The sequence below is a fragment of the Syzygium oleosum genome, unplaced genomic scaffold, assembly GCF_021117445.2.
Source record: "Syzygium oleosum isolate NSW1041296 unplaced genomic scaffold, Sole_v2.1 Sole_v2.06, whole genome shotgun sequence".
NCBI lineage: Eukaryota > Viridiplantae > Streptophyta > Magnoliopsida > Myrtales > Myrtaceae > Syzygium > Syzygium oleosum.
The window spans coordinates 275,844-285,992 of NW_026607490.1; the positions used below are offsets into that span (position 1 = coordinate 275,844).

Below are 10,149 nucleotides of genomic sequence, written 5' to 3' on the forward strand. Positions count from 1 at the left end.
CCCCCCCCCCCTCAAAAAAATAAAAAAAATTGAATTCCTATGTACACATCTTACGTTACGTCGAAGGTCCGCGCATGCTGGAGATATGCATAGGAGTTAGGAACCCCCCCCCAAATTAATGGTGTACAGTAATGTACTAGGGAACAGCAAGACTTAATCGAGATGGTAATTTGAATGCTGATTTCATTTTTTTTTATTTGGAGCGTACGATGAGGGGGGAGCCCATTCCACATGACTCCTTCCTCGTTGCGTGTGAGACTTAAAACCTAATCAACGTATCGTGAGTCGTATTTTATCACATTTAACAAGTACATACTATGATGAAGGAATGCGAACAAAGAAAGCTATAATGGGTGCTCTGTAAATCGATTTATGACGTCAAGAGGAGGGACAAGAAACGTGGCATGCTCAGGGGCGAGACAAAGGCAATGAAAGAAAACATTGAAGTCGCCACCATATACGGCTATCCTGCGGGCGATGGAGAGCGACCCCTCTTTAATCACTTTCACATGATATGCAAGCGACGGACCAGCTTTTAGAATTACATATCTTACATTATATATATGTGTGTGTAAATAATGCAAATGCATGTATGGACAAGAGAGGTTGACTCGAATTAGTAATCGAAATATAATATAAAGAGAAGTCAAGCAACGCAATAGTCGTTATCGCCATCTTTGAAAATAAAAGGAGTTTGCTCGCGTTCCCAAGGATGGAGGATTGTGTGGTTGTGATTACATTAAAGAAGCACCTTTTTTTTTCTTTTTCTTCTCTTTTCATTTTCTATTCTTTTCTTCTTTTTCTTTTCCTCTTTCCCTTCACCGGCCTCGCGTAAGGGCCAAAAGTAAATAAATAAATAAATATTTCAAAAAAATATTAAAAGATTGTCCACGTCGGTGTCGGTTGTCCAACGTTAGCGGTGCCACATAGTGATTTCCGGCCAAAATTTGCCAGATGGATTCAATTAGCAAACCTTGAAAATGTTTAAAACTCAATTGACACAATTAAAAGGTTTAATATTTAATTGACAAAAGTGTAACAAGTTTACGACTTTTTGGACAATTTATCCCATTTTAAAATGGTTCACCTTTGGTCCGTGAACCTCTTCCGGTGATGAAATTTATTGACGTGATATTAACACTGCAAAAAGATTTGCCGAGTTGAGATTTTTTTTTTATAATAATGTTGACTTCTATGGTAATTTCGGATTTTTATTTTAACAATATTGACTTTCTTTGCTGAGTTGGAGTTTTTCAATACTATAAACTCTCTCTCTCTCTCTCTCTCTCTCTCGTGAGAAATTTGGAGTCCCAAGTCTATAATGCAATGGTATCTTTCTCACTATCGTCTGCCATTATTAATCGGTAAAAAGTGACTCAGCACTCCGATCGTTAAATTTAATTAAAAGGAGACTTCCCTATGGATCTTTTTAAAAATGTATAAGGACAATTTTAGACCCCAAAAGAAAAAAAAAAGTAAAAAAAGACTATTTTCATTTTCGTACAAAAATGAAAGAGACCACCAATTCCATTTTTGCCGCTGAGAAATTGGCGGTTTGATTTTCATGGCTTCCCTTTCTTGTCTCTTGGCGCCGTTTGCAAGGGCTTCTTTCTTAGAATATTCCGTATTCCCAACAGCTATATTAAGTTATTTTGTCAGAGGATTGTTTCGCAAAATTCTACGTTTGACCGCGACGCCGCTTGTTCTTTTCCCCCACTTTTCCCATCTTGGAATTGCGTTTGTTGTCTTGCGTCCAAATGGTTTATCACGAAGTGACAGAGCTGACGAACCCTTGTGTTAATGGGCGGTGATGCATCACAGCCCGAAAAGATAAATTGGCCCGCAGCGTAAAATCTTACAATTGAGCCGCAATACGTCAAGTAGCCCAAAAGGGGACAAAGCAGAAGATGTATCTGTTCTCTCGAACGTCACTGGCAATTAAAAAGGACAGAAACACACCAGAGAAAACGAACAAAAGCATCTCCTACTTGGTAGAATTTGCAGAGTCATTGACCAAAGAACCTGCATTGCAGTGTTTTTCAGGTACCAATACAAGGAACTGAATAATAATTGCAGAAGCTGCATCTCATTAGAAAAAGAATTGAGTACATGAATGTACATGTATTGTTCAATATCAAATAAATTAAATTACATGGGTTAGCTCGCTTCAAAACTCAAAGCCATGTACACCGTATTCCCGGTAATATAAGTCGCGACGCGGAGCCAAAATTTTGAGAAGCACAAGAATGGGGTATCGAATGAACCTTAGAACTAAGGGAAGTGAGTCTCCTAACGTCATCACACTCGCGCATACAGATCGGCTACTCAGGTAAATTTAAATTCTAGAAATTGCTAGAGTGGAGCTCCCCCATGATCTGGTTTGCTCGCACAAACAAATTTCCATTTTTACACTACATCGGCGAGATTTGGCAACATCTTTTGAAAATATGTCACCTGCAAGTGCACATGACTTATTTGAAATAGTCCGGACGCAAAATTGTAACAAAGCCAGGAAATGATCCATCTTCATCCTTCTGTCTCCACACTTCCCCATTGCTCGGGATGTACCACGACACTTTTGGTGATAGTGGTGTATATAAATCTGCACAACATTTCCCTTCAATATTTATCTAAAGGTTTAAAAATTCAGATGAGTTACAAGTGTGTAATTAGACATACAACTTCAGGCAAAAGAGTGAAAGATCTATTTAGTATTACAACAATTGGTCAACAAATCACATATTCGCATTCCTTGGACTTTTCAATGGGCCCAACGTACATGTCGTTCCATCATAAATCCATGCCCACATCTCAGGCTAGTCTATTATGCCGTGAAGGGCATCGTATGCCCTTACAATTTATAAATGCTGGATCACCAATACCGAACCTCAGTCAATGAACTTTTCAAAAGATTCGATGTTGATCATTATCATATGGTCACAATTTCCTGGGGCACGATGGCTTCCCAGCATAACAGCCTAACCCCCATTTCTCACCCCTGGCATTGATAGTACTGCTATATAAACACCTTTCTTGGAACAAATATACTTTTCTCTTACTCATAATTTTTTTGGAAAAAATATACATGAGACCTCAGTGCCCATCTGACCTAGAAAATTATAGTTCTCTTCATTTCACAATATCTCACTGTGTAGAGCTCTGGCCTCCCATACCATTGTGCAGAAAATACTATAAACCAGCGGTGAATATGCCCACTGATTTGCCACAACTAAGACTTAGTCGTTGTCACTAACCACACAACATGGATGCTCTTACGCTATTTAACTCCGTATATCAAATCTTCACTCAGATCCAAATACTCAAGATCTTTCCTTAATCCTCTTACTCTGCAGGATCCATCCCCCTCATAGACGTATATCTTCGTAACAAAAAGCATCTAAGGCTGCCATTACATCTGTCAAAGCCACTTTACACAAGCTTCTCTTATCTTTACCCTCAATTTGGGTCACCCAAACTTCTCCTCGAACATACTCATTTCTAATTGTGTTTGTAATCCGCTATTCAACACGTCACTTATCCAATTAGCAAACATACTTTCCATGGACATCTATGCAAACCATCTAGTAAAGGCTTGCTCATTTCTGAGGAAATAATAATGCATTGTGGATGGCTGGTGGGTAAACTTCTCTACCACATACATCCGTTTCGATATTGTACACCTAAAGGATTTGTTCTTTGCATATCAATACACTTGAGATAATTACCTGTAATTGGAGGAGGATCCGGTTCTCTTGTACTATGCAATACGGCAGTTCCAGATAGCACAGTGATGAATCCGCAAAGTTCTGATGCTATGCTACTCACACTTTGACCAGAATAATCCTGCAAAAGCATACACCTTATTAGGACATCAAATCTCTCAGTGCGTGCATGCACGTGTGTGTGTGGGTATGTGCGGGTGAGACTAAGCATGAGATAGTCGTTATTGAGATACCTGGAACATAATCGCACTGGCTAATATTGTAAAAGATGTAAACATGGCATAATAGATAGGCGAAACAACAGCAGTGTTGAATATATCCAATGCCTGCAACCATTTGAAAGGTATTAGATAAAACAACCACGAAAAATTAAATTCAACATCTTGGGAGCTTAACTCCTAACCGAAATGATGATTAACCATAAGGTGACTCTAATAAACTTAACACCCTGGAATAGATACTGAACTAAATGCTTCACCCAGTGTCCCCCGGTTCGTTCCCCCAATCAATCCAAAAAAGTCCAGCGGCAAATTGCAGCGGAAGGCCATTGCATAAATAAGGGACGGAAAAAAAAAAGAAGAAAAAAACTCTGGCATGTAGTTGCCACTTTATATGATGGTCCTCGTAACCATGTAAGTTGTAACTACTTGACTCAAATCACGAGGGACCCGCTCTCAAAAGTACTCGAGTGATGTGCTTTGTGAGCTGGTGGGTCTCTACTTAAGTATCTTCCAGCATCCTCTTTCACATCCCATATGAGACGCGGGTTTCACAAATTCACTATGCCACAACCCTTGTCTTTGTTGCATCTGCATCATACTTAAAACTCAAGGGCTATTGGAGGCCGTAGTCCCATAATGCTAGCTGTCACCATCCCACTGCACCAGGATGCGCTATGCATGCTATGAGCATTCCATATGGTCAATGTCCACATTGTAACTGTTGAGTTTTTGGTGCACAAAAGCTTAGTTATTCGACCAAAAAATAAAACAAGCTTAGTTGGTCCTCAACTTGGGAAAGCTCAAACAAGAACCATGCCACTCCATCCAAATAGCAGAAGCAGTTGACGAGAGCGGATTTGCTTCCCATCAGTCGGATTCTGGTTGATAAACTCCAGGCAAGTTTTCCCAATTAACCTGGTCCAGCTGGCAGATCCTTGATAGGAATATATCAGAGATATGTGGAACTGTCTTCTCCTTCCATGTCCTTTTCTGGCTTCGTAATTACCCCTTAGTAAGTACGAATTCACAACTAGAAGAAAAATGGATTATTCTGTGGACTAGTGAGGTTGCTGGAAGAGAGGTAATGATAAGAGCTCATTTCTCTCACATATAAGTGCTTGCTAAGAAATTACTCAAGGCTGATCGAAAACTGGGAGAAAATTGCTAAAAGAAAGAAAAATAAAGATATGACAATGGAAGAAAACAGGGAATGGTAGTGACAGGTACAATCAAGTTGAATCTTGCCAAAATCAATAGGACAAAGAACGGCATCTAAAAGGGTGCAATCACTCTATGTCATGAAGAAAGCACCATATAATCCTCCATGTCATTTGGTTTCCCCCAATTTCTCGCCAAAGCTTCCAATCATTCGATATTTCATGACGTCCGTTCCCCAGTACTTTATGCAGGAAAGAAGTCTCTGCCTTCTTCTAGTTTCATATTTTGATCAACTATACAACTCCCCACAGTGGTAAAAGAAGAGGCACTCATGTAATGCGTGCTTATCCATTTCTCTTCGACTTCAGCAAAATTGTGCGAGTCATGCATACACTGTTGATGTGTAACACAAAGGAAGCTCATATAAAGTGCGTGTAATAATGGATCTCAAGGCAGAAAGAGACTATCCTGAAACTCTTCAGGGAAAGAGGAAAGTGAGTGATGTACTTATTATAGGTATCTTTGCCAATGTAGAATAAGTTACTTACCATGTTTAGATAATTTAACTGGGTGATAATACAGGTAACTGCAACCATTGCAAAAATCCACGTCTGGAAATATACAATCTGGTTTGTTCCCTCCAATGTGAGCTTGATCGCAATGCCGATTGCCTTTATACTTACAACCTGCCAAGGACCACAGCTCGTAATTGAAAATGTTCTTACACGTCACTATGGTAAGAGGCTGAGAGCATGAATAGGAGGCTAGGTGGAGATAGAAGAAAGATTTCTCACCGTCAAGGACCCGATAATCGAGCAAATTCCAATGTAAACCATTATATTTGTTTGGCCATAGCGAGGAGCACAATAAAAGATCAGCGTCAATGCCACTGCTACTACTGACGCTGTATACAAAAGAAATGCTGCAAGAAGTAGAGCGCCACCAATGAGGAAGAATAAAAAGAATTGCGAAAACTGAGGAGATTAAGGTTTTGCATTACAGGAAAAGCTTTCTTTTCTGGCGGCACAACCAACCTGGTTGAATTGCTAATTCCCATATTTCCTCGACAGAATTAATTGAACGCTCTTCGGGAGCATGAAGAACTATTATTGTGGAGCCCACAATGCACAAAAGGCACCCCAACATCCCCATCCTCTGAAGTTTCTCGTTCAACATGAAATGCGCCAGGATAGCACTGTCAAAGTCACAACTATCCCAGAGTTCATAACCTTTACATCGGAGGATTCGACTCGAGTACAGCACGACGCATCTCGATAAACAGGATAATCCAGCGCCAAGCCAATAAAGAAGCGGCCTACCTGACAATGATACTCAATGCACCCAGCGGCGTCACAAGCACGGCAGGGGCGTAAACGTAAGCCACAAAATTCGATATTTCGCCCACAATCACTGCCAAGATCCAAAAAGAATCTTGAGATCAGAACGCCAATATAGCAAGATCTACCTACATTCCACATGAAGAAACGCACATTTGCATCTAGAAAGCAAAATCAAGCACGACTAGATACACAGGGCCACGAGGGGGGTCAAAGCAGCTGGAGTCTACCCTACCAGCAAGAAGAGGAACCGACTTACTCGTAACCATGCCCAACCACCATAGCGGCTCCAACAGGTAAGCATATCCTCCACCACCTTAAGAAATCAATCCCCAAAATCAGAATCCACATTCCACGTTAACAATCTATAAAGCTCAAAGGGGCAAACCAGAAATGAAAGAAACGATACGGAAAAAGGACCTCGATGGGCACAGCACGCGACTTACTGGCGCGAGCGCCGGTGGCGCCGGCCCGCTGGAGGCCCTTCTTCTTGATGATGAAGCTGGAGCCGATGAAGGCGCTGGAGACGACCGCCAGCACGAATCCCGTCAAGTTGCTCGAGTACATCGGCACCACATCTATCGTCGTCGTCGGCAACAGCAAAAGAGGAACAAACAAACAGCAGAGAACGGGCGGCGTCCCTCGCTGGAAACCAGCGGGGCTAGCAGCAAGATTGGCGCCGCTGGCGACGGCGGAGAGCGCGGCCTCGGTTCCGGGCGGAGAGCGAGGGCAATCGCATCGGCATTGCCGCCGCGGAAGAGCGAGAGAGAGAGAGAGAGAGAGAAGAAGGGCGGCGCAATTCGAAGGCGATTGTCGAATTGAATCGAACTCCTCTCCCCTCCTTCCCCCTCCTCCCTCCTCCTTCCTCCTTCTCCTTCTGGTTTTGACGGAGGAACTGGAAGAGAGAGAGAGAGAGAGAGAGAGAGAGATTGTCGTTGTCAAGACAAGACGGGGAGAGGACGCCACCTGGGTGGCTATTCTTTTTTCCTTTTCTTTTTTTAATTCTTGCTCTTCTGTTTTTTTTTTATTGGAAAATAAATTTTATTTGTCGGATTTTTATTAAAAAATAATTAAAAATGAGATGCAATTTTTTTTTGTTTCCACTGCCCGCCCTTTTTTTGTAAGGAGGGGTGTTTTTGGAGTTGTTTTCTTTTCGTTGTTTACCTGCCGCGTCCCGCACGCATCAATTAGTTGGCTCTTGGCTCGCCCGCGGTTTATATGAGAATTTCAATTACGTAAATATTGCTCAGGTTACGTAATGTTCGCTTACAGATCGCACGTGATCCTTCGAAAACAAAAAAAAAAAAATGTACAAAAATTGTCCACGTGTCTTGACCCCGTTCAGTTTTGGTCTCACGTCGAGCTTTATTATTTTTGAGTCCCTGTGCTAAGTTTTGATGGCGGTTTGGGATCGAATTTCATGTTTCCCGTTCAAATCTAGACGAGAAGATCCACTCGTGGAGGTGATGATGTGAAGTGGCCAAACAAAAGGATGCGGAGAAATGGAATGTTGCCGTGGTTCGCTTTTCAGTTCACGAGCTTGTATCTTTGTGTCGATTCATCGGGAATGACCTATCTCTAAATGGTTATCGTTCGATGCTCCTCTTGAATTTAGGTTCACATTGACAGAACTAGATTGTTACGACCCCAAGCTAAGGTAGATTTTCCGTGCGCATCGATTAGGGCTTGACGACGGTCGAATGTATTCTTGAGTTCCTAGACCCATCATCAAATTCATTTGCGTGCTGTTAGAGCTCTACTTTGTTTATTTTTTTTTTAATTAGAATCAAGTTTGATGCTAAATCGAATTAATTATAAAAGACCGAGCTCAAAAATATTGGAAAATTTGCTAAAAAAAGTCATAAATCAATTGTTTGACCGCCAATAACAGTGTAACACTTTTTCCTATCATAATTGCATTTCCTCGAGTTCGACCTTTGTTCAACCTACTATTCCTCGTTTTGATGGTCATTATGACCACTGGATTATGTTGATGGAAAATTTCCTTAGGACTAAGGTGTTGGATGTTTGTTTGTAAAATAAATAAAATAACGTTTTTCTGTCCCACGTAGAAAGTTTTGATAAGCGCCTATTTTATAATAGGAGTTTTCTTACAGATGAAGATTGGGTTTCGAATAATTGCGCGATTATTAGGCGCACTTAGCGCGGCCGCGGTTTAATTAGCTCTAATCCCTTTATTTTTTTATTTTATTTCGTAAGGTTATCTCCTTAATCTTTATTAATTGAAAGGTTGTTTTTTGTTTATTAAATAATTTTCGAAATTATGAAAATTCGGAATTTTATTTATATATTTTTATTTTATTTTATTCCGAATTTTACATATGTCTTTTCAAGACAACTTTTAGTTTCGCCAACCTTTTCCGTTGCATTTGTTCGTGCAACTTTTCCTGAAGGAATATCTTTATTAGCTTTGCAACCTTTCGTGAAGAGTTCCTATGAAGACCGATTTATATATGTCGCTTTTCGCAAGAAAGATCAATCAATTTTTTCAAGTCCTAAAACTATTCCATCATTTTGATGGTCATTATGACCACTGGAGTATGTTGATGGAAAATTTCCTCAGGACTAAGGAGTATTGGGACGTTGTTACTTCCGGTATTGCCGAACCGAGAGGAAGGGGCTCGGTTGACAAGAAGCACAAGGGGCAGCTCTGGAAGCAGCAAAATTGAAGGATCTTAAAGCCAAAAACTATATGTTTCAGGCTATTGACAGGTCCATCTTAGAGACAATTCTTTGCAAGGACACCTCCAAGCATATATGGGATTCCGTGGAGAAAAAATATCGAGGAAATGCAAGAGCAAAAAGGCAGCAACTTCAAACGCTTCGTGGGGAGTTTGAATTGCTAAGAATGAAATCGGGAGAAACAATCATAGATTTCTTTTCCCGGACAATGGCGATTGTCAATAAGATGCGAATCCATGGAGACAAGATGGAAGAAGTCTCAATAGTTGAGAAGATTCTTCGCTCTTTGACACCAAAGTTCAACTTTGTTGTCTGTTCCATACAAGAAGCCAAGGACATTGAAGAACTCTCAATTGATGAGTTGCAAGGATCGTTGTTGATTCATGAACGAAATTTCCTATAGCAAGAACCAGAAGAGAAGGCATTGAAGGCCTCAACTGCAGGTCACTTTTCGTTAGCAGCAAGAACGAATAGTGGCAGAAGCAGAGGAAGGGGAACCAATGATCGCCGCAATTTTGGATAAAAAATCTGACGGCTATTTTTCTCGTGATTCTCAAGGCAGAGGATGAGGACGTGGAGGTCGACACTAAATTGATTGCAGACTAAGGTTAGTAGACAAATCCAAAGTGGAGTGCTTTAGATGCCACATGTATGGGCATTGCAAATCTGAATGTCGAACCAATTTAAATACACAAAGTATGGAAAGGACTAATTTTGCAGCAGAAAAGGAAGAAGCAGAAACTCTCCTAATGGTGTGTCAGGAAAAAGAGAGAATTTCATCAAACTTGTGGTATCTCGACACTGGCTGCAGCAACCACATGTGTGGAGAATAGAAATCATTCTCTACATTAGATGAGTCGTTTCGCACCACAGTAAAATTTGGAGATGACTCTACTGTGTCAGTCATGGGGAAAAAGACGATTGCAATTGTTCCTAAAGGGACTTCAGTACATACCATCAAAGAAGTGTTTTATGTTCCAGAATTAAAGACCAACCTCCTAAGTGCTG

General features: G+C 40.8%; 1 protein-coding gene across 3 annotated transcripts; it reads right to left on the reverse strand.

Annotated features, from left to right (window-relative positions):
• Positions 1-2,060: 2,060 nt before the first annotated feature.
• LOC115667775 (probable magnesium transporter NIPA6) lies at positions 2,061-7,327 on the reverse strand. 3 transcript variants are annotated; one of them, XM_056312677.1, is made up of 9 exons: positions 6,885-7,327; positions 6,674-6,754; positions 6,421-6,511; positions 6,136-6,311; positions 5,896-6,023; positions 5,650-5,787; positions 3,956-4,048; positions 3,726-3,843; positions 2,061-2,602 (listed from the first exon to the last, which is right to left on the reverse strand). In XM_056312677.1, the coding sequence occupies exons 1-9, from the start codon at positions 7,003-7,005 to the stop codon at positions 2,472-2,474; spliced, it is 1,077 nt and encodes a 358-aa protein (XP_056168652.1). In that variant the 5' UTR covers positions 7,006-7,327; the 3' UTR covers positions 2,061-2,471. The 3 variants fall into 3 exon arrangements, with proteins under 3 accessions (XP_056168652.1, XP_056168651.1, XP_056168650.1); XM_056312676.1 differs by having other exon boundaries at positions 6,698-6,754; positions 6,885-7,142; XM_056312675.1 differs by having other exon boundaries at positions 6,136-6,296; positions 6,885-7,142.
• Positions 7,328-10,149: the final 2,822 nt, after the last annotated feature.

What these genes read in the sequence shown, in the direction of transcription:
- LOC115667775 (XM_056312677.1), bottom strand. Translation starts at nt 7,005, where the DNA reads ATGTACTCGAGCAACTTGACGGGATTCGTGCTGGCGGTCGTCTCCAGC. An exon ending in GTCGGTTCCTCTTCTTGCTG is followed by an intron (nt 6,512 to 6,673) that starts GTAGGGTAGACT and finishes GGATCTTGGCAG; the next exon opens with TGATTGTGGGCGAAATATCG. An exon ending in GCATTGAGTATCATTGTCAG is followed by an intron (nt 6,312 to 6,420) that starts GTAGGCCGCTTC and finishes ACTCTGGGATAG; the next exon opens with TTGTGACTTTGACAGTGCTA.